Genomic DNA, 24830 nt, shown 5'->3' with positions numbered 1-24830 from the left:
CTTCATCCCCTGCATTGTACATTGCAGATATACTAAACGCACAGGGGAGGAGAAAGCTGTGAATGATGTCCCTTGGCTAGCAAAGGACTGGCACAAAGGTTGGGCAAAGCTAGTGATTACTACTTAGTAGCTCTTAGCCTTTCTCCCTTGATGAAGGCATTTTTAATCTGAAAGCTTTCCAGGTCCGCTATATGTCAGCTAAAAGGAAAATACTGTTGGCTTGCACAGCATATTCAAATTAGAACTGCAGTATTGTAAAACAATGTGATTATAGGATCACTTTCTGAGCTACAACCTCAAAATATTGGCATAACTATTCTTTAGCTGTTGGATATTAAAAAAAAAACCTGAGTTCTTATTCTTATGCTATGGATTTCAGTTCTCCATAGAATAGCAGGGGAAGAAACCTGATAACCACTAGATATTTCAGCCCACTTGAATTGATAAACCTTCTTCTTAAAAGCCAGCCTGAATAAAACAGAAGGACAACAGGGTCCTTTCTGGCTTTCCTGAGAAGGAAGGAGCCCCAGAATTGAGGGGCAGCCACAGAGAAGGAAGGCCCTCCCTCTCGTTCTCACCAACTGAGCTTGCAATGGAGATGGGACCAAGAAAAAGACCTCTCCTGAAGACTCAGGGCCCGGGCAGCCTTGGACAAGGAGATGCGGTCAGCCAAACAACCTCAGCAAAACATCTAGAGCACGAAGATTCTCCTTCTCCTTTCCAGAAATGGGCCATTTCTGAAGCCCAGGATTGGCACATTTTTATTCAACTGTTTCTTAGGTTTTAGGTTAGTGTTGTTCTTTTAGAAAAGTAGTCCTATAATTGTTTTACTAACTAATGTGAACTGTCTCGCAAAAATAATTTAAAATCCATTAAATAAATGGATGGCCAAGAAGAAGAACATTGAACCACCCCCTTATTTATTCAGGCTATGACTATTTGGTGCTAAATTTAGATAAAACCATTTCCCTTAACTACAAAATGTCTTTGTATTTTCACAGCCTGACTCAGGGATGTCAAACTCATTTTCATCAAGGGCCACGTCAGCCTTATGGTCGCCTTCAAAGGGCCACCGAATCCATGGATTGACAGTCCGTGAAAACAGAGGACCAACTATAAATGTTTTTACATAGTGATTGGTGCTCTTTAGTTTTTACCAAATTTGTGTCTCCAGATGATGAAAGACAACTCCCACCTGCCATGCACACTAAGGTTAATAGGAATTGCAACACAACAACACATGGGGAAAGGTTAAAGGACATTTTCAAGTCAGACATCATATCCACAACCCTTCAAACCTCACTATCCTGACTAAAAAAACAAAAACAAATGCCAGCCTCCCAAATGTCACTGTATCACAATTCTCATCAGTTCTGTTCATAATGCGTAATGATGAGGAATATAGGAGTTGTAGTCCAACTGGAGGGTCACATACAGAAAATGATGGGCTGGATTCAGCCTGTGTGTCTTGAGTTTGACACATGTGGCCTATCTCATGCCACTGTATCAAGTTGTATCTGCTTTATGGCAACCCTAAGGCAAAATTACTGCAGGGTTTTCTTGGCAAGACATTTTCAGGGGGAGTTGCTTTTGCCTTCTTCTAGAGCTCAAAGAACGTGACTTGACCAAGGCCACTTGGTGAACTCTGGGCTTTCATGTTCCTGATCTGACATTCAAACTACTACACCATGTTGATTATTTTGCTTATACATGCATTCCCCGAGTTCCAAACATCCAACTTACAAATGGCTCTGAGATCTTCATGAGAGGCCCTTGTCTCAGTCCCATCTCCATCATAAATGGGGGTAAGGCAACAGGAAGTAAGAAAAATCTACTTTGGAAAGGAAATTAACTCCTGGAAGAGTTATCATGGGGGAAATGTGTCTCCACTGTAGCTTGGTTATCAATCCTTGTTTCCACAACAAGCCACATTTGTCAAAATCCAATTCTCACAGGGATGGAAAGTGAAGGGGAATCTTCTGAACACACAGCAAAACAAACTCTACAGGGGTGTTAACCCTTCCCTATGCTATCCAAAGCTTGTGTGTGTGTGTGTGTGTGTGTGTGTGTGTGTATTCTTGGCTGGAGGTACACTTAAAATCTTCATGCAAATTCACTTTACGAACAAACCTACAACATCTATCTTGTTTGAGACTTCCTGTATCTCACATTTTCTTGAATTTCAATTTATAATTTAAGTAAAAATTCATAAGGCAACTGCACCCTACCCTAGAATCTATATTTACTCCTTGTCGGGACTGCTCAGACTACAGCTGGAGTCCACTATCTCTCTTTATAAAAGTTCAAAAAACATTCTGGGGTAGGGTGAAGTTGAAGCAATCTCATTAGAGTGCTTTTGCAAATGGACAGACAAAGAAAAGCCTCAATATTGATATACCTTCAACCTTATTTTTTTGAAATATGCTAATTAAAATATTTATACCCCACCCTATATGTGAGACTCTCAGAGCAAAAACAATCATATCTGTTTAGAACAATTTAATGTAATAAGAATGATTTAAAAGGGCTAGAACCATTTAACACCTTGTTTCACATGGCAATCTGAAACAAGGTAAAAACTATCTTAAAGTAACATAAACCATAACATGTGCAAATTAGGATTGAAATAATTAAGAACCAAAGGCTCTAATAAAAAGGAAAAAAAGAGAAAAGGGGGGGAAATGTCAAAGCAAAACAATAAAACAACATGTTAAAGAGGCTGATGTACAAAATGCAATAGTATGTAATAAATGTGATAAATCAATAAAAAAATATTTTAAAAAAACAAAGGCTCTAATAAAAAGGCATATTTTGAATTGGTGTCAGAATGACACCAGTGTTAGTGCCAGTCTGGCTTTTAAGACGAGGACAATTTGAATGCTACACTATAGGCACCCCTGTGCCCTGTCCTCTGCCAGTTTATTGGCTCCCCCAGTGAAGCACAGCCAAGGACTTCTCTATGTTCTGCACTTCCCAAAAATATTTATACTGGGTTGCTGAGTTTTCTGGGCTGTATGTCCATGGTCCAGAAGCATTCTCTCCTGACGTTTTGTCTACATCAATGGCAAGCATCCTCAGAGATTGTGAAGTCTGTTGGAAACTAGGCAAGTTAGGGTGAAAGGCACTGCAGACAAATTCAACCTGAGAAGTCAACTATAACAGAGCACCTGATGAACCAACCTGGACACAGCATATTATTTAAGAACACAGAAATGCTGGACCACTCCAACAACCACCATGTCAGACTACACAGAGAAGCCATTGAAATACACAAGCATATGGACAATTTCAACAGAAAGGAGGAAACCATGAAAATAAACAAAATATGGCTACCAGTATTTTAAAAACACTCTAAAATCAGGTCAGTAAATAAAGAGGAATACTCAAAAAACGGGAATTTCAGACAAGAATCCATCAGGGCCAGCAAGCACCTCCCAACAAAGAATCCCCAGGCAGTAAACCAGCCAGGCTTTGAAGCTACAAGAGTATCACATACTAATCAAGCTGGTCAATTGCAACATTCAGACCTGCCTTAAACCAGTGGTTCTCAACCTTTGGGTCCCCAGGTGTTTTGGCCTACAACTCCCAGAAATCCCAGCCAGTTTACCAGCTGTTAAGATGTCTGGGAGTTGAAGACCAAAACATCTGGGAACCCACAGGTTGAGAACCACTGCCTTAAACAGACAAGAGTTCTTTCTCCCACCCTAGACATTCCACAGATATAGAAACCTCACTTGCCCAGTTTCCAATAGACCTCCCAATCTCTGAGAATGCCTGCCATAAATGTGGACAAAACATCAGGAGAGAATGCTTCTGGAACATGGCCATACAGCCCAGAAAACTCACAGCAACCCAGTGATTCCATCCATAAAAGCCTTCAACAACACAATATTTGTAGTTCTTATTATGAAAGAGAAAGTGCCAAACTCTGGGTAGATTTTCAATAAACTATTATACTATTATCACATTTTTCACACCTGTGGGGAAAATAATTAATGGCACTCAACTGAGATGTATCTAAAAAAAGAAGCTCCACAGGAAGTGGGTGGGTGGAAGGGACATCACAGGCTAACTTATTACTATCTCATGGCAAAGCAAAGAATAGCCAAAACTGTTCTTGATTACCATGTACGATGAATGAAAGAAGCCGCACCCTTCACACTTTGTGACCTACATGTCAGGAAATGTGTCTGAATCAATGAGTAAAGGCCAGGCAGAGGTAGAAATGGATGTACCATTTCCAAAAACAAACAATGGTGAACTGACCTGCCAACATTTTGGAAAGGTGTACAGTACTAAATGCTTATGTTCCTTCCCCTCTTGTTGACCACCAAGGGGCCTTTTCAGGTGTACACATAACTGGCATGCAATATTAGCAGAAATACAAGAGACTGTTAATTCATAAGCAAAAGAAGAGCTTCTAGTACTATGGTTATTTCATATTAGTCCCAACCCACAGCAACTTTTTATTTTATTTTAGTAAGCAGAGCTGTTGCATGTTATTATGCACTGATAGTTCAAGCCATACACTGAAATAGTAACTTTAAAAGCTGCACTTGTTAGGTTTTTTTTTCTTTTTATAATGGCATTTATGAACAACCGTAGCCGCAGGCAAATTTACCTTCTTTTACATACTTCCGTTTAGAAAGAGAAAATCCCCTAAACTCCTTTGTGGCTTTTATCAGGAAGTAATGTCAAAGGAAACAAGGAAGATGAAAAGGTCAGACTTCGCTGCAATATCACTATGAGGTTTGGTGCTTGGGTAGAGGGGGAAGGGGGGGGGAGCAGGAATTGGTATATTTTTAAAATTAGTCGTCTATATGCTTTTATACCATTACACAAACCAGAATAAACTGTGCCGACTGTAAACCGCCTTGAGTCGCCTTCAGGCTGAGAAGAGCGGTATATAAATACGGTATATAAATAAATAAATAACAGATGTAGTTCTAAACAGGCACTGCTATATATAGAACTGTTGCATTAAGAAACTCACTAGGTGGTATTAAATGCATAATTTCATTACTGTATAAGGCCACCCTCCCCAATTTACTATCTTAAAACTGTTCATATTAGACCAAGTCCCATCACACCAACTGACACTGGTCAACTGACATGGCATGAAGAGCGGTGAAGGGCAGACAGGCCCTACATCCTAGGATCTGATCCCAGGTTTTCCGCTTTAAACTGGATTATATGAGTCCCCACTGCCAGATAATCTGGGATAAACATCGGATCCTGGGATGTAGGGCCTGTTTGGAAGGACCCATAGTCCAACATATCAGGAGGACACTGAACGTGCATCTACACTGCAGAATGAGTGCAGTTTGACACCTCTTTAACCACTATGCCTCAAGGCTATGCAATCATGTGAATTGTAGTTTGATGAGGCACCAGCACTATTTGGCAGAGAAGGCTCAAGACCTTGGAAAACTACAGCTACCATAATTCCATAGCATTGAGCTGTGGCATTTGTAGTGGAGTCAAACTGCATTAGTTCTACAGTGTAGATGCACCTAAGCGTGGGGAACTCAAAATTACCTGACAGATAATTGGATGTGGCACAGTACTGAATGGCAATGACCTGGAATGCTTCATGCCAGTATTTTACCCACATTATGGCTCTTTCACCTCAAGGGGCCCTCCTCATCTTACAGTTGTGTCCAGTATTAATGGAAGAATAGTGTAGATGTTCTGAAAACATATCTACATAGCCCAAGGAAATTTGTCAGAGGAGCTGAGAAATTAATTTGTAACATACTATCCTGATGAGCTCACAGTTTATAGCAATCCCAGTTGGGGCAAGAAGACAGGAGAGCAAAAAGGACCAAGCAGGGGACTGACAGCAGGAGCTAGAGTTCAGACAAATAGTTCTCCGAGCCCTGCTTTCTACCGTGTGCGACTCCAAGTGGTAACGGCCTCATACCTTTCTGGTCGGCAGGGTGAGGGGGCACATGTGGGTACTTGGAGTGCTTCTTGATATGGAAGTTGACGTTGTCCAGCTCCACGTTCAGGCTGATGGAAGCGGCTGAGTCGCTGTCCATGGCAGACTGGAAGCTGCTGACTGAGGTGCGCTTGCTAGGGCTGGCAGAATCTTTTAGATTTGAGTGAGAGGGGAAGAGATACAGGGAGGAAAGGGCAGGTTCAAATAACAAGTATTCATGAGGGTTTCAAGAAAAGGAGAGAAATGATCTTAATTTTTAAAAAGCCCAGTGTGCAATGCTGAAGAGAAGAGAAGAAACAGTATTTTCATCTGCTTGTGTCACGTGGCTTTTAAAGGATTCCGAAGAAGGCCATTTGAAGCCATTTGCTTTGCCTTTCCCCCATTTCCTTTCTTTTTGAAGTGGAATGGCTTTTAAAAGTCATGCCAATAACTACATTTTTGGAAGGGGGGGGAGTATCTATCAAATAAGTCACTCAGAAAATACTGCATCTATTTAGAAGGATTAGAAAAAAGGCTTTCACTTCTACACCACAGCAAGCAGAGCGAAGCCAAACGTTTACATGCCATTAAGACTGGTATCCTCAGGAGAGGATACAGAAACTCACTGGTCAAGTTGTCATCGCCTTCTTCTGCAATCTGTTCTGTGTCGCTGTCATCAAACTTGATGTCCTTGAACCAGGACGGCTCAGAATGGCCCTCCACAGAGTTGACAGAGTCACTGTCTGGAGAAGGAGTTTCAGAAAATTCTGTACTCTGTACGGTTATATGGGAAAGAAAATAGACATTTTCCTTCATTAGTCTCACTTAGCATGTTACCATCCTTGGAGAAAGAACAGTTTTCTCAAAGAGGTATATCTGATTTTATCATTCTGTCTTCCAGATTGTGGGTTTGACTTTGATTATTCATGGACTTGATTACACCCTGTAACACCATTTTTGTTCCTGGGTTATAAATATCATTTCCTAATTTGTTCTACCATAAAAACATGAAAATAAGTTTATTAAACTGTGAAAACTTCGTTTTTGCAGGACATTTTGCAGCACACAGTTCTTGTGGGTTTTTTTCGGGCTATATGGCCATGTTCTAGAGGCATTTCTCCTGACGTTTCGCCTGCATCTATGGCAGGCATCCTCAGAGGGTGAGGTCTGGAGCTGGGAAAAAGGGGGGTTTATATATCTGTGGAAAGACCAGGGTGAGACAAAAGGCTACTGTAAGATGGGCTAGGTGTGAATCTTTTCAATTGACCACCTTGATTAGCATACAATGGGCTGACTGTGCCTGGAGCAAACTCTTAATGAAAGGTGATTAGATGTCCCTGCCTGTTTTTCTCTCTGTTGTTTTAATTTTAGAATTTTTTAAAACTGGTAGCCAAATTTTGTTCATTTTCATGGTTTCTTCCTTTCTGTTGAAATTGTCCACATGTTTGTGGATTTCAATGGCTTCTCTGTGTAGCCTGACATGGTGGTTGTGAGAGTGGTCCAGCATTTTTGTGTTCTCAAATAATATGCTGTGTCCAGGTTGGTTCATCAGGTGCTCTGCTATGGCTGATTTCTCTGGTTGGAGTAGTCTGCAGTGCCTTTCATGTTCCTGCAGGCACTGCAGACTACTCCAACCAGAGAAATCAGCCATAGCAGAGCACCTGATGAACCAACCTGGACACAGCATTCTATTTGAGAACACAAAAATGCTGGACCACTCTCACAACCACCATGTCAGGCTACACAGAGAAGCCATTGAAATCCACAAACATGTGGACAATTTCAACAGAAAGGAAGAAACCATGAAAATGAACAAAATTTGGCTACCAGTTTTAAAAAATTCTAAAATTAAAACAACAGAGAGAAAAACAGGCAGGGACATCTAATCACCTTTCATTAAGAGTTTGCTCCAGGCACAGTCAGCCCATTGTATGCTAATCAAGGTGGTCAATTGAAAAGATTCACACCTAGCCCATCTTACAGTAGCCTTTTGTCTCACCCTGGTCTTTCCACAGATATATAAACCCCCCTTTTTCCCAGCTCCAGACCTCACCCTCTGAGGATGCCTGCCATAGATGCAGGCGAAACGTCAGGAGAAATGCCTCTAGAACATGGCCATATAGCCCGAAAAAACCCACAAGAACTGAGTGATTCCGGCCATGAAAGCCTTCGACAATACATTTTGCAGCACATTTTGCTATAGTTTTTCAATGAATTATCTCGAGTCTCAACCAATCCAAAATAGTTTGTGGCAACCACAAAAACCAAGTTTCTGGAGTTCATCAACTATTTTCAAAGTAAGTACCACACAATTAAACAGGAACAACACTTTCAAACAATTTTTAAAATTTTGTTACATAGTGTTTTATATATATATTATCTCTAGAAATCTCTAGGTCAGTGGTTCTCAACCTGGGGTCCCCAGATGTTTTTGGCCTAAAACTCCTAGAAATCCCAGCCAGTTTACCAGCTGTTAGGATTTCTGGGAGTTGAAGGCCAAAAACATCTGGGGACCCCAGGTTGAGAACCACTGATCTAGGTCCTTCAGTGCAACTCTTTATGTTCAATTTGTGCTGGAAGTTGGAAGTTGACCATAAGAGTTGTGCTGGAGGACCTAGAGATTTCTAGACAGATGTTCCCAAATTAAAAAAAAACACACACACAGGATAAAGTTAGGGGAAAAAGGGACAGATTGCATTTTGTATTTTTAGAGGGGAAATCTAAAAATCTATAGACATAAAAATGAAAGAGAAAAAAACCTGAAAGTGTTTTAAAACAGGCTATTTTAAAATATAGATGATATAAAATGTTGCTATAAATAAGATTATAATGTGCACATTAAAAATGTAAGTAAACAAAGTTTAAAAATGTCACACAGAAATCTATCCCCCTCCCTATATATACATTATATATATCTATATCTCTATATCTCTATCTATCTATCTATCTATCTATCTATCTATCTATCTATCTTTATTTACAGTCAGCGACCAGAATAGAATCCCACCTTACAATAATCTGTCCACATCAATAACATGTTTACATTAGATTAGGATATAAATTAAAATTTATATTCATATATTATAAGTCTATGAACCGATGAGTAATAAGCAGGATGATCATAACATGATTAGCTCATGCAAAAAGGTTTATTTTCGACCTCTAAATGCATCTCAGATTTGTCTACATCAGCGCTTTGAAGTGTTTTCCTGCCATTCCATATAAAGAGCAGATCTCCGTAATAACACTATAATGTATTGTCGAAGGCTTTCATGGCTGGAATCACTGGGCTATATGGCCATGTTCTAGAGGCATTCTCTCCTGACGTTTCGCCTGCATCTATGGCAAGCATCCTCAGAGGTAGTGAGGTCTGTTGGAACTAGGAAAATGGGTTTATATATCTGTGGAAAGACCAGGGTGGGACAAGGAACTCTTGTCTGCTGGAGCTAGGTGTGAATGCTTCAACTGACCACCTTGATTAGCATTTGATAGCCTGGCAGTGCCTGGAGCAATCTTTTGATGAGAGGTGATTAGATGTCCCTGATTGTTTTCCCTCTGCTGTTTTGCTGTTTTAGAGTTTTTTTTAATACTGGTAGCCAGATTTTGTTCATTTTCATGGTTTTCCCCTTTCTGTTGAAATTTTCCTATTCGCTGGTTTTCGGGGTAGTTGTGGAAACACAAAAGCACTGATTAAAGTGACTGTGAGCAGCAAGGATGTTACACTGCCAACAGCTAAATTGATTATTCTATGTCCAGGTTGTGCTTGACTAAACATGACCAAATAATCTTGAAAACTATATGTTCAGATTTATTTATTTATTTATTTGCAATTTTTATATACCGCCCTTCTCAACCCCAAAGGGGACTCAGGGCAGTTCACATATTTGTATGTAAGCCAGCATATCATAATTGCCAATGAGATCCACTATAGTTCTATTTTGAAATGAAACGAAATGATTTTTATTGAACAGCCAATTGACCTTATCAAAACAGACAATATAAATACAACATATAACATACATCTAGCCTGAGTAAGAATATAAATATGTAAGTACAGAGATAAAAAGTGGGGATGGCCAACCTGTAACCAAATGTACCTTAATCTTAGGTATATACATCAAATGTCCTTTTCCCCCAATACTGTATATCTTTCTATTTCATTCTTCCATAACATGCTTTACATTCCTTCATTAGTTATGAAGAATGAATAACATCAATAATTCATAGGTCCCACAGCCATTACAGCCCCACCCCCTTGATGATTCCCCTTCTTTTCACATGCACAGTGTTCATAATATTTCAGGAAAAATCACTGTAGCACAAGTTTTTAACACAAGGTGTATGGCTAGAAGAAAAAGAACCTTTTTAACAGTTACAACCTTCAAAAGTTTCATTTTGAACCTACACTGTGATCTTTTCAGCATTTTAAGCTTCTGTCTATTAACACTTTCATCGTCCTGCTTCTTTTAGTTTTGTTTTACATGATGAAATGCTTTATTCTCTTCTGTTGATTTTAGCTAATTTTAGCTTTTTGCCTTTTATAATTTTTGCAAATATACGCAATCCAGACAAGGAATATTTTTATGTCCTTAACTAGCTGAATACTACCTTCTATAGCAGTGGTTCTCAACCTGTGGATCCCCATATGTTTTGGCCTTTAACTCCCAGAAATCCTAACACCTGGTAAACTGGCTGAGATTTCTGGGAGATGTAGAATAAAACATCTGGGGACCCACAGTTGAGAACCACTTTTCTATAGCTTCTATATTAAATTCTGCCACCTTATTTTTTTCATGCAAATTGAGTAAATTGACTTTCTTTTGGTTGACATGATTTACAACCTGCATAATTCCAGAAATGAATACCATTTTCTTAAATGAAAAAACACATACAAGATTGGGGCTTTCTTCCATTTCTAATAGACAGGCAGAAATGAAAAGAAAAACATATACATAATACTAAAACCTCATCCTTGCCCACCTGAAATCAGCAATCCTCAAGCATGTCTATTCACATGCTTTCCTCTCAGAAAAGCTAAACCCGTTATTTATAGTATTTTTCCCATTCTTCTATATAAAAATGTTACCAAAGCAACCAATAAAAATATTGCCCAAGTCAACATGGTTTAATTCAGTCCTTGAAGTCAGAAAGAAAGGCAACTCTGTTGACGCAAAGCTCATTATCATTTCTAAGCCACCCTTTAAAAGACCTCAAGTAAAACAGCCTGACATTTTTAATAATACTACACCTAGGTAACTATGTACACCAAGGAAAAGAACAAAAAGGAACCCTTTTTAAATCCACTCTACTGCATTAGTTTAGTACCTACCTATGGTGGCCATCCAGAACTAGTGAGGTTGAACTACATTTGTTCACTTCAGGTCTAACAAATGCGGTCTCTAAATAGTACAAACTGCTAACTACCTAAGCCAGAGCCTTAGCCAAGGCCATACATGATTATAAAGATCATGATTGTAAAGATTTCCCTTGCAAACAGTTCTGCCCCTTTATCTCACCCTGAGTTTTTAAATCATTTTATGTACATGTTTGGGTTCTATGTTTTGTGTATATTGTTTATATGCTTTGATGTTTTATACTTTATTGTTATGTTGTTTATTTTACTGCAATTTGTATTTTTGTATTGTAACTTGTTGTTCGGGCTTGGCCCCATGTAAGCCGCTCAGAGTCCCCATTGGGGGAGATGGTAGCGGGGCATAAATAAAATTTATTATTATTATTATTATTATTATTATTATTATTATTATTATTAAATTAACGCATGAAATATTTTTAATTTAATCATATTACAACCATTTCTTTTAAAAAATATCAGAGAAATTCTATTATTATTATTATTATTATTATTTTACTGACACAAAAGCACAGTATGTCACAGCAAACAAGATCTATATGCTGGATTTCGTATCAAAAATCACAAGTCGAACACTTCCCAAGCATCTAAGACTGTGTGATGTATTATATTATTATCATTATTATTATTATGCTCATCATTATGTTTATTTATACCCCACTTTTTTCTCCACAAAGAGAGTATTATGGACCTTGATTTTCATTCTACTTCCCCCAGCCCTTTATATAGTCTGAAGCATCAACCCACCAAATCTTAAATTAAAACATTTCTCCAGGAGTAAATACAAATAAAGTTTTCTATAAGCAAATGGCTAAGATCATACGGAACAAAATTATGTTATCATATACTTCTGTCTATAGAAAGGTACTTGTTACACATTCACTGCTCCAATTCCTCCTAGCAGTAAAGAGGCCATTATTGCTAAAAAAAGACTGACTCATTAAGAAACAGCCAAATCACTAAGACTGTTCATTTGAATTTGGGTAAATTGAGTAATTATATTCTGAGAGGCATATCATTTCTTTAAAACCATTACAAGCTTCTAATAAGAGAATGTTTTTTTGTGGCCAAATGATCTTACACTAACTATCTATTGCCTAACTGTTTTAAGAAACTCTGAAGTGAGATATGCCTGATGCCACCACTTAAAATCTAATTTCTTAAAACTTCCTAAAAACTTCCTTGTGGGTCCCTCCCGCACCCCACCAATTGTTACCTGGGAGGTGCCTACCTTTCTTTTCACTGAAGGTTTCACAGCTCTCTTGCTACATCTCTTGACCTTAAGTAAATTAGTTTCCATTAGTGACTTATCAGAAACTGGAATTTATTTTGCACACCTTCTCAAACAAGCGCACACACATACTCCGTGAAGTAGTGGGACTCAGGAAATCTACCAGGGTCATTTGGTTTTTAAGACATCTAGACGGACACAAACCAATGCTACTAGACTACAAAAAAGCAAGTCTGAAAGCTTGTGCCAAAGGACCGCAAATGAAGCCAATACCTGCAGGGGTCTGTAGAGTGCATACTCATCTCTAAAGATCTGATCATGGTGACTCACACAATCCAGCCAACGGCCATCTACCAATGCCTGTCCTATGGCAATAGCTTGAGCTCTGGAAATAAGAGATATTTGAATCGCAAGTTAGTCACAGAAAGTTTATTTGTCTAAAGACGGTGTGTTCCAATGCTCTTCACTCTCTCACCTCAAATCAAAAATAAATTGAAGTATGGATATGGAGATTTTATTCTTTTCCGTAGTGTTACTATCAACTCTTTAAAAAGCATGGCGGAGTGTTGGAAAAAGACTACCAGAAAACAATCCCTTTCCTAGATATTATCTAATTCAGATAAATAACCCAACCTGTAAAAAAATGAGTGAACACATGGATCTCTGCTACCTGGTGGTGATGTGGCCATTCCTCATGAGCCAATTGACGAGATCCTTTCCCACAATGCAGTTGGGATGTGTACGCAACCAATAACGATGATCCTGGAACTCCATCCCGCTGTTGTGGTGGCAGATTTTCTTCCAGAGGTCCTTTAGCTGGACTGAGTCCTACAAGGCAAAGTGATGACATTCTGAGATAGCACAGATCTTAAGCACCGGGCTTAAGTGTTCTCCCTTGTCTTAAGAAGACAGAGTTATCTCTGTCGCAAGGGATTCACAGCACCCGCTCTAACCTCTGGATATAATAAAACCATTAAGACTTTTACGGAAGTGCAAATACTCATACTTCATTTTGAAAATTATTCTAATGACGTTTTTCATTAAGATTGCAACTGCTTATGACAAATAGCAAAATTACAGCAGATGTCACACTTCCCTCCACCACCAGTGAACTTTCTTTCCTGAGGAAGAGAGGTTCTCAAAATGTTGTGTTCATAGCATTTAGCACTGGAGAAAATATTTTCCAGCTCCAGAGTTATAGTGTATAGTGCATGAACATGGCATGCACCTCCTTAGCTGTCTGTCAAGTACCCTCTACCCTTCAATGTTTCCAAGTTTTCTTTTGACATTTAAGGAATATTAGATGCACTTAACACTGGCTTCTACCTGTTCTCTATTTGTCCCACCTTCTTCACTTCACAGCATGTGCCCAAGAAGGGGAAGCACATTCAGTAGACAAGAAAAAGCCCCAGCTGAAGGCCCATGTGCAGATTTACAGAATGTCCAGTCAACAACCTACAGCCACCTGTATTTGAAGGGCCTTATTGTATTGTGTTTTGACTATGATTGATTGTGCCTTACTTAAAGAAAAATTAAAAAGACAAATATTAATCTTCTGTATTCAAGACAAGCAAGTTATATTTCCTCAGAATATAACTTGCTTGTTATATGCATCTACTTAGAAATAGCTTTTTTTCAAAGTTATACAATGAATGACCAAAAAGATAAATCATCCAGAGCAACTCAAGACAGGAGGAACAGATCCAAACCTAAAAAATTGAGTACCACAAAAGGAAGTAAGGTACCACTTTTTTTTTTCAGAAATAGAAAAGATACAACAAAGGCCTGATGTATACCAGAAGAATTTTGCGCTCGTCCTCATTGGCCTCCTTCACATAGGTGCGATTTGCCTGCGGACTGACAGATGTTTCATAGGAAGGCACCATCGGAGATCCCGATCGATCCAAGGACAGGTTAGTAATGCTGGCTGATCTGGAGGAAGAAAGACAACAATGCTTACCTTCTTAAGCTCACTCCTCTTTGAAATTAAATTTTAACAGGACATGTCTGAGTTTACAACACTGAGAAACTTGGTGTCCTTCTCACCAAACCAATAATAACCAGTATTCAAAATCAGCAACTGGAAACAAGGAGCATTACAAAAGGCAAGGTAATGTTATTAAGCTGCTTTTTCCTTATGTGAATGTTTATCTTCTTCATTCAGGATTAAAACCTGAAAATATTCTAGGACGCAAAGGACCAAATGTACATCGATGAGGAGAAGCCATTTAATTCCTCCTTTGGTTACAAGTACAAATAGTAACTTGGACAGTTATTACTCTATGTAACACAATTTTTGTTCCTGAGTTATAAATGTCATTTCCTAATTGGGTCTATCATAAAAACGTTGAAAAAATATTGAACTGCAAAACTTGGTTTTTGCAGGACATCCTTCAGCACATTTTGCTATAGTTTTTCAACGAATATCTCATAGAGTATCAATCAATTCAGCATTGTGGTAGCCACAAAAGCAAAGTTCCTGGAGTGTAACAACTACTTTCAAAGTAAGTAGTGCACAATTAAACAAAAAACAACACTTTCAAACCAGGAACAGATTTTTTTTCCAAATTTTGTTACATAGTGTTATTTAAAAGGATAGTATAAATGTGTTCTGTTTTATTTTGCAAAAATCCAAGAATTTTGTTATGGTCAATGTTTGCTTGGTTTTGATAGTAACTCATTATAAACAGCATAATTGAAAAATTCTTAAAGTGCCCTCTTAAAGTAACTTTAAGGGATAACTACCGGATATTAGTCATCCCCTGCAATTTCCGAATGTTATATTCCTTCCATTCACATTACTTTTAAGATTTAACTTCACTGTGTCCTCCTTATAAAACAAAGAAGTAATGAGTTCCAAAAAACAAATACTTGTGACTCTTCTGAGAGCTGCTATACATATGAATACCATAATTAGAGAACATGACCTCATTCAGATTTATATGCTAAGCCAAATCAAACAGAGTCAAAACTAGAGTCTAATATTAATACATTCTAAACTACTCTTTTCAAAATGTTTAAAGCCTAGGACTTAAACTGTAATGTCTATTTAACACATATGCTGGCGCCACTTATTTCTAGGATACTTTCTATTTCTATTTATGATACTTTATGCACTGAAAGTTTATTTTTAACTATAATTACATCTGCATGGCAATTTTTTTTTTAAGAACACCAAATGGCCAAAATATTTTTGATTACAGGATTGTCTAGGTTTTTTGAGAAAATGTCATCTCTTCTTGCAATAATCAAGGCAAATATAAGGTTAAAGCAATAATTTATGCAAAAAAGGTGCAAAAAAGATCCTTCATCTGAATTATTCAGAAATAGTTCATTCACTTTATAACATTCACTTCACAGGGAATTTATAAGTGAAGTATTGAAGGACTTTCTGTTATAGTTATGTGGATAATGATTTGATCTATGACATATCTGGCTTGGCTGTGCAAATATTAAGGCCTTCTAGACTCATGCTGTTAATATCCTATCCCAAATGACTATGAATCATCTTATCTAGAATATGGAATATGTATAAATTCAGATGGTACCCAAAACTATTGTTACAGGTTGAAGCACAAGAAGCTCATTATAGAAGGGAAAGATCAGGCAAAGAAAAATGTTTAATGTAAAAGGATTTTTGGAGCATTACCAAGGAGAATATAAAATTAAACTAAGCAAGCAGCTACTTGCAGAGGAATATAATTTCCAAGTTTTTTCCGGTTTACACATGAGCAAAAAAAAGTCTAGTTTTGAGAGGAAAAAATCAGGGTATGAAGTAAAATTGTGTACAACCTTTGTGAATCAACTTTTATTAAAATCTGACCTGGAGGAAGACCAAGTAAAAGGCTGTATGATAAAATGGGCTAAAACAGACATGGGCAAGCCTCAATACTCCAGGTGTTTTGGACTCCAACCCTACAATTCCCAACAGCCTACCAGCTGTTAGCAATTGTGGGAGTTGAAGTCCAAAACATCTGGAGGGCTGAAACTTGCCCATGCTTGGGCTAAAACTTTGGCTATAATAAACAGATAGAACAATGATAAAAGATGGGATCAAAGGGGTTGACATTTACACTATCTTAGACAGAACTTAAATCATTGGTACATGACTTCAGAGAAATTGACAAGAATGTACAAGAAAGTTTTGAACGATGTTGGAAAGTGAACAACATGGTGGTCATGTGAAATAGCAAATAACATTCTGAGTTCAAATACAGATTTTGATGCTAAGGATCTTAAAGGTTAATTTGCAGTTAGAAGCAGAACATTCTCATGGATGAACAACTGGAAAAGGGTTTTAGAAAGAGAGGTATGAATATATTAGATACAAGCTGTCCCCTACCACACGTTGCTGTATCCCAGTCTGTGTATATGTGTTTTGTGTGTGTGTATGTGTATATGTGTGTTTGCTTGTATATATGTGGTTTTTTTGCATGCGTTGTAATGCATTTTTTATTTTATTTTTTGCCTTTTACTGTGTTTTATGAGTGATAATAATAATAATAATAATAATCTTAGTTTATACCCCACCACCATCTCCCCAGTGGGGACTCGGAGCGGCTTACATCAGGCCAAGCCCAGACAACATATTACAGCAATAAAATCAAAGCATCAACAGAAACAACAACAATATGATCAAAATACATTCTTTTAAAAACGCAGTCATAGGATAACATTCTAAACACAATCACAATAATGATAACAATGGGCGGGCCACATATACAGGATAAAACCATTAAAAGGCTGTAATGAGATAAAATTAGGAGCAGGACATTTAGTGATGGTCACTGGTTGACCTGATAGGTGTATTGTGTCCAAACTTGGTGTCAATCGTCCGGTGGTTTTTGAGTTATGTTAATCCCACAAATGAACATTACATTTTTATTTATATAGATGGACAATTGCTTAAAAGAAAGTCAGAAGTCACTACTGCTTTATGTATATGTCTTATCTCTTACTTTTCTTTCTCTCCATCATTTTTCTTCTTTTTATTTCTAGATATTTGTTAGTTTTGTATTTTGAAAAAATCTCAATAAAAATATGGCAAAAACAGTCTTCCTAGCCCAGAACCTAGTTTCTCAAACCTATCACATCTTTTTCCAAAGCCTAAAAGAAGCAACTGAAAGCTTCTATCCTTCCCTCAGCAACTGGCATTGCATGGCCTCCTGTCTTTGAAAGACACAGGATCCATTGAGCTGTCAATGAGCCATTGATCAAGCCTCTTCTCTATGCATTCATTCATATACTTCCCTCCCTCTATCTTTCTTCCTAACATGACTTTCTGACCAATTTCAGTGTCAAGTCATGATTATTATTTTTAAAAGTATATATGTGGCTGACAAAACACTCATCACTAAAAACAAGACCTTCCAGAAGCATTTTCCATCACACAATAACTGACAAATATGACAACAAACAACTGCTTTAAGTATTTTTCATATTGCCATGCTTGCCTTCCCTGGATTGCTATTGGAAAAGTATCAAACTACTTAAATCTGTGCAAGGACTATCATTAAAATTGCTAAATAGCCAAGTATTTTTGAATTAATAAAATAAAACAATGTACTGAAAAGTTGTCAGTGAAATTCATCGCATATATGTATACACACACACACACACTTACACTTGGAGCTCAGCTGATGAAGTATTTTTACTATGAACTCCATTCTCATTATATGCACTACCTACTAGGAATTAGCTCAAGTCTGCTCTTCTCAGACTTTCTCACCAAGTTACCAGTGATTTTGAAAATCAATCTTATAATTTGTAATATTATTCAGTGCAACTCCTTCTATCTTCAACATAAGAAATTTCACATCAACAATACCTCGAAAATCATCCTACTCAGCAATGAATCTGAATCCTGCACCTCATGCTGTGTTTGCTCTCGATCTGATGACCTACAAGAGGTTTGCAATCTCTTTGGTGATCACACACAAATATCAACCTGATTTAACAACATTATCAAGGGGAATTATGTTTCAACAGAAAATCCATGCCATTCGAAGACCTGGTCAGATTTACATTCTCAATTCAGCAAGGGCCAGGAGCATACCACAATTGTTACAGGCACCACTTCAAGCAAAGATGTGTCTGAATCACTCACCTATTCCGTGCAGGCGATTTTCCTGCTTCCTCTTGAACTGAGCCAAGACGTGTTGACAAAGTGGAGGATGAAGAGTCTGGATGAATCAAACTGCAAAGAAATGATGGTATATTTGAACAGCAGTTAGAAAAAATTACAATGTTAATGCAGACCAGTGTTGTCGTCTAAAAAGTAGAGGGGGTTGATCTTCAAAGACATGAATGTTTTTAAGTTATTCCTAAAGATTACTGCAAAAGACAAGTGGTAACATGTTCAAAAAAATGTTTTCTTCATCCTGAGATGTCTTTGAAACATGAAAGTCCAAAATGCCAGTATCTGAAAGAGATACTCTTTGCCCCACACCCCAACAATTGATATTATTTGAATACAATGATCAGGAATATTGTTTTTATAAATATTATCCAATTTCTGTCAGAACAGAACCAGGAATATAAATGTCAGATTTGCCATAACAGTGACCAGACTTTCTCCTATTTGTGGGAATAAGACTGGGAGATGCTCTATCAAAATATCTCCAAGAAATCGGTTGCTCATTGTGCTTGTGAAGAGTAACACTGTCTGGTTTGGTAAGGCATCTGTACCACTCCCTTCTACTTCACAGAATCATAGAATCACTTGTTTTGGCTAAGCAATGCACAATGCTAGGTATATCTAGAAAACACAGTGTGTGTGCGCACACACCATTAAGCTACCTTTTGACTTATAGTGATCTCATGAATTTCATAGAGTTTTCTTAGGCTAGGAATCCTCAGATATGATTTTGCTTTTTTTTGAGATGTAACTTCCAATATTTGGTATTCATGGGTCGTCTCCCATCTAAATACTAACTAGGGCTGAGTCTCCTTATCTCTAGAATTTTGACTAATTTATGTTGGACTGAATCAATTAATTTTCAATTTCGAACCATCAGAGGGAGCTGTATTATTTAGAAATTCAAAAAATGAGGAAGGATTAATCTCTCTGGAGACAGATAAAATCTCTACCACTGTGTATCACAGATGACTGACTTCAATGTTTGCTTCAAGAGTGATTATAGGAGGACAGTCCGCTCCAGCATTTTCACATCGCAGCCTGACCAATCACACACAAAGACTTTATTCAGGAGCCCACACATCAATATCTTGGTGAACCTTTCATTACATACCTGCCCTATCCATTAAAGCTGAAGGGACAGAGGAGGAGAGGAGGTAATGCAGCACATCCATCCATGTATGTCTTTAGTATGTATTACAACTCTTATTTTTGCAGTCCTCGACACCTCCAGAATCCCTAGTGACTATTTTATGGCCTGTTGTAATTCAGCCCATGATTAGGCCTGCTCCTAATGTCAATGAGGAACTGGATCATGGGATTTCTTGGCCTGCGAGCCAGAAGTAGTCTAGCAGAGTCCAGAGCATACAAATGGTCACTCGTTCTGCCACAGTGGCCCATCCCTGAGCTAAATGTTAGTAGCAGAGTGTTCTGCAGAGTATTTGGAGGGAGAAAGGCAGAGCATGAGGAAGAAGCTTGTGGGGGTGGATGAGGAATCTCTGGAGGCTGGATCTTGTCCACAAACCCAAGATTCCCCATCTTTATTGGCAAAAACCATGGCACATACACAGCTGATAGGCATATGCTGAATCAACAAGTGACATTTTTCTCACTGGTTGTGAAACAGCTGCAAGGCTAGTTGAACAACACATTTTGCAAACACTTAATAACATTAAGCCAGTGGTTGAAAGGTAAAATATAAATCTTAATGTATACCTTTGCCAGGCAAGGTCTTCTTCCAGGAAGATATTACGACTAGCTTTTCTGCTGCCAACAGGTGTCCGTGGTTCCCCAGGATCCAGCACCGATACACAACTAGCAGAATCGGACAGAGCATTCAAATCTTCCCCAATGGAGTTACCATCTGTGGAGTGAGCATAGCTTAAGGCTATTTTGCGACAGTATGTACAAGCTCTGAGGTCACCTGCAAGTGCAAAAAAAAGATGTGCTCAAACCTGCCTACTTCAAGCAAAGTAAATTTGCCCCTCTTTTCCTTAACAGGGTTGAATGTTCAAACAAAGTGTACTTTACCTGTGTACCCCATGAATTTTCCTGGGATTTCCTGGTTGCAGCATCGGCTGCAGAAGATCTGCCCACATAACCGGCAGTGGTGCCTGCGCCTAAAGGTGGTAAACTTCTCACTGCAGTCATAACACTCCTTACACTGGCTGTCTGGCATCCAATACTGCTTCAGGTCACTGTCCTATGGAAGAAGTGAAGTACAATCAAGTCATAACACGAGAGAGGATTTCACAGGATATTCCTATCTCTGGAGCTAAACAATAATATGAGATGTGACACGGTCATAATTAGATTACATTTGCTCATTCACAGTCTAAATTGGATTTCCTGGACCAAGTCCTTCTTGATCCAATTGCCCAGAGGAACACTCGTAGGTGGCAAATTAAAAGTTTAATCCCGCAGACAACAAGCCATCCATCCAATAGGATTTGATAACACCTGTGAAAGTTACCTGAGATTCTAGTATAAACATTTTTGATAATAGTATAATCAAAGGACTCCTTAGCTCAATGGAAGCTCCTTCCTGAAACGTGCAAACATATTTTCCCACACACACAGACATAATATATTTATTTACCTATTGCCAACAAGAGAATACAAATGTGAATCACAAGTTATTCCTCCATCAGTCTCCTTTAACTATGAAGGTTCCTTCCTTCCCATTAGAGAGAGAGAGAAAAACTATACTATCAAATTATGCAGAAGCAGAATGAGATAATTCTCACACAACTGGAAAACATTGAAAAATTACTTTGTTCGCCACTAACTACGCTTCCTAGGTGTTTATGTTGGGAGGGAAATTTTTGAAACTAATAGCAATTATTCTTGCTTAAGACAGGGCTGGAGAACTAGGAGCTCTCCTTCCCACATCTGATGTTAACTCCAAATCGCATCACTTTTAGTCCACCTGACCTATTTTAAGCACTGTACAGATTCTCATGGAAAATGGTACTTCAAAGATAGGCATTCCAGAATAATTATTTGAAAAGAAACACACAAGAAATACCTGGCTTTTGCCTTCCATGATTTCTTTGAGGCGCTTTAAGACCGTACTGAGGCTCCTAAGTTGAACAGCTGTTCGAGGATCATGCCCACTGAGAAGGGGTTCTTTTCTTCTATTCTCTGAAGTCAAAATGCAGTAGTCACCATTTGAAACAAATATATTTTTGTGCCATCTATGAAAAATTATTTAGAACACAGCATATACAACTTGAGTGTTTAGTACTTCTAAAATGCACCAAGTCTATAGAATATAAATCACTGGATCCTTTCAATGATATTCAAACATTTATTTTCCAAAACAAGGTTTGGTTCCAAGTAATTTATTTGGATAAAACCATAAATTATTCCAAGATTCAGAAGCCTTTCAATTCAGTTGAAAACATTATTCTGTTAACAGTGTGGCCCACTACAATATGACTACAGTAGACTCTCAGTTAACCAGTACATATTTATTAATACCAAATAAATATAGGTTTTGGTTGTTTGACGGTTAGGAAACAGGCCTAAAAAAAATTATAACCTACCCTATAATATAAATTCTGTATTGACTTGATATTAAAATACATTAATTAAAAGTAATTAAAAGTAAATTAAGACAAATACAAACAAACTTAACTTAATGCAACATGGTGTTACTGTATTATAAAACCAGCTTTGTAAATACAGTATGCAGTTTTAGTTACTGTAAATATTTTTACAGATTGCTTGAAAGTTCCGGTTGCTTGAGTTTCAATTAACTGAGAGTCTACTGTATGCAAAGCCGTTGGTTCAAAAACGCAGCCCTTGTTGTATTCAGTAATGCCAAATCAGTGCTTTCCAGTTTAACTTTTAGGGGCTAATGCTAATAACTGGAAAGAAATGCATATCAATTAGACAGTTATGTTAAGTGGACACAGAATGCTTAATATTTCTCAACATCCAAATCAGAAAATTCAATATTCAAATATACCTTGGCCACTAAAGCCAAGTCCAAAATACCTTCAAGTAGCCAACTGGTGGGGGGGGGGGGGAAGCAAATGATCTTTTGGCAGAGGACAATTAAGTCAGCAAACATGGTGCAGCCATGTAAAAGGACACAGAAAATTGCTTTTCTTTTGTCTCTTGGGTAATATGAAGCAGATTATTTAAAAGTATTAATGGGGAAAACATAGGTCTGGAACCTGTTGGTGCCAACAGATCAGCAAGGATTCTGACTCCTAATTGCTTACCAGCAGCAACAACAAAATGGCACACATCCCACCCTCAATTATACTATTGAATAGGACAAAAGCTGGCTTTTGTGCAGGAGTACTGTATAGGCAATTTATTCAAAATCCGATGTATGTAAGTGTGAATCTATTCCATCAACCTCTGGTTGATGGATCCTGATGTTCTAGTAATGACAACAAGAACAAATAAATCAAAAGAGGCTCACTGCTACCCTGAAGTTTGCTCAACCCTGCTCCAAACACAGTACAACCAATAAGAAAGAGAAAAATAAAAAGTAAGGGTATGCACAGAAGAAAGACATAATATGTTTGCAGAGACAGGTTCATCAGGTTGGGTACAAATCATAGAAATTCCAAAGATGTATTGTCGAAGGCTTTCATGGTTGGAATCACTGGGTTGTTGTACGTCAGGAGAGGCATTCTCTCCTGACGTTTCGCCTGCATCTATGGCAGGCATCCTCAGATGTTCAATGTATTGTCGAAGGCTTTCATGGCCGGAATCACTGGGTTGTTGTAGGTTTTGTGGGCTATATGGCCATGTTCTAGAAGCATTCTCTCCTGACGTTTCACCTGCCTCTATGGAAAGCATCCTCAGAGGTAGTGAGGTCTCACTGCCTCACTACCTCTAAGGATGCTTGCCATAAATGCAGGCGAAACGTCAGGAGAGAATGCCTCTAGAACATGGCCATATAACCCAAAAAACCCCTACAACAACCCAATTCCAAAGATATCAGACTACCACAGCAACCGGAAAGATCACCAAATGTTCCTACAATAGCATTCAAGAAATGGTAAAAATTCAGAATTTATAAAACCTGTAGGAAAACTGCTAAATGATTGGGGGGTAGGGGTGATTATCAAGCCAGAGCTTTAAAACACCAGAAGGTAGTGCTTGGAGGAATCAGATATTTGGAAATCTATGCTAGGACAAGAATATAAACACACATATCAAACCAAAGTCATCTGAGAAAACTGTAATCATTCGCAACAACATTCAGCGTCAGTCTGAAGTTTCTATGAACTTTACAAGCATTTTCACAATTGGTTATAGTCGTAAGAAGAAAACATTAACTTTTTTGAAGTCGGTCCAGATTCCAGAGCCAGTTGTTCAATTTCTGCAACTAGTGAACTTCCAGAAGATTTGCACACAACAGATTCAGTAAGCAGTTCAATAAAGAATGCATAAGTATTGCATAAAAATTCATTATATTAAACCAAGCAGACATGCTACAAATACAATAGTATAAAAAGACCATAATTCACCACAATTCACCTAAAGAAATATTTAGGTTTGTATGGAGAAAAAGAGCTTGTAAGTGTTACGAAATTACTTGCCTGGGCTTTCTATTCAAATGCTCCTGAAACAGAACCTCAAAGTTCCCCATCTCACTCTCCTTCCAGCATCCTTTTTCAAAGGGATGCTTGTCTATAGTATTTTTGAAAAAGTGAGCGTGTTTCTTACCCACTTCCTCGCTCTCCATCGGCCACGTATTTTATTTTGCTCTTTTTTGTAGATGAGAAACAAACATGGCCCCTGTGTATGTTCTGTTTCGAACAGAGCTGATGTCAGCAGGAATGCTGGCTGCCTGAACAAGAGGCGAGCGAGCAAACAGCCAGGCTCCCAGATTGGCAGGGATGAGAAACAGAGTTTGCCTTTGTAAGCTTGGGGCTTCTGGGCCAAGCTCTGTTTTCCTGTAGGGATTGACTGATTGAGCCACATGACCCTTTTCATAAGCCCAAGGAAGATGTACTATTAAAATGAGATATTATAAAACATAAAATTTCGCCATGTCACTCTTTCCTAACAAAGATTTTGGGGGCACTCTAAACAGGTATACTCACGCTATGAAGTAATGTTCCATTTAGGATTGTTTCAAATTGTGTGTATGTGTGTGTCAGGAGCAACTTGAGAAACTGCAAGTCGCTTCTAGTGTGAGATA

At 38.1% G+C, this 24830-nt stretch overlaps 1 protein-coding gene across 11 annotated transcripts in view; it reads right to left on the bottom strand.

The window, feature by feature from the left end:
* Positions 1–24830, bottom strand: part of PIKFYVE (phosphoinositide kinase, FYVE-type zinc finger containing) — a 117511-nt gene that overhangs the window by 67556 nt on the left and 25125 nt on the right. For 7 of the 11 annotated variants that reach the window (XM_067470230.1, XM_067470233.1, XM_067470231.1 and 4 more), the window contains 10 exons: positions 21687–21802; positions 20690–20861; positions 20375–20582; positions 18629–18718; positions 14319–14454; positions 13193–13350; positions 12796–12907; positions 12523–12570; positions 6547–6694; positions 5924–6091 (listed from right to left, as the gene is read on the bottom strand). In XM_067470230.1, coding sequence (XP_067326331.1) covers positions 5924–6091; positions 6547–6694; positions 12523–12570; positions 12796–12907; positions 13193–13350; positions 14319–14454; positions 18629–18718; positions 20375–20582; positions 20690–20861; positions 21687–21802 — 1356 coding nt within the window. Of the gene's footprint in view, positions 1–5923; positions 6092–6546; positions 6695–12522; positions 12571–12795; positions 12908–13192; positions 13351–14318; positions 14455–18628; positions 18719–20374; positions 20583–20689; positions 20862–21686; positions 21803–24352; positions 24502–24830 lie in introns of those variants that run through there. The other 4 variants (XM_067470246.1, XM_067470244.1, XM_067470239.1 and 1 more) reach the window with 4 other exon arrangements.

Source organism: Anolis sagrei, chromosome 1 (assembly GCF_037176765.1).
Source record: "Anolis sagrei isolate rAnoSag1 chromosome 1, rAnoSag1.mat, whole genome shotgun sequence".
NCBI classification, from domain to species: domain Eukaryota; kingdom Metazoa; phylum Chordata; class Lepidosauria; order Squamata; family Dactyloidae; genus Anolis; species Anolis sagrei.
The sequence above is the reverse complement of the archived record's forward strand: the minus strand, read 5'-3'. Positions and strand labels throughout refer to the sequence as shown.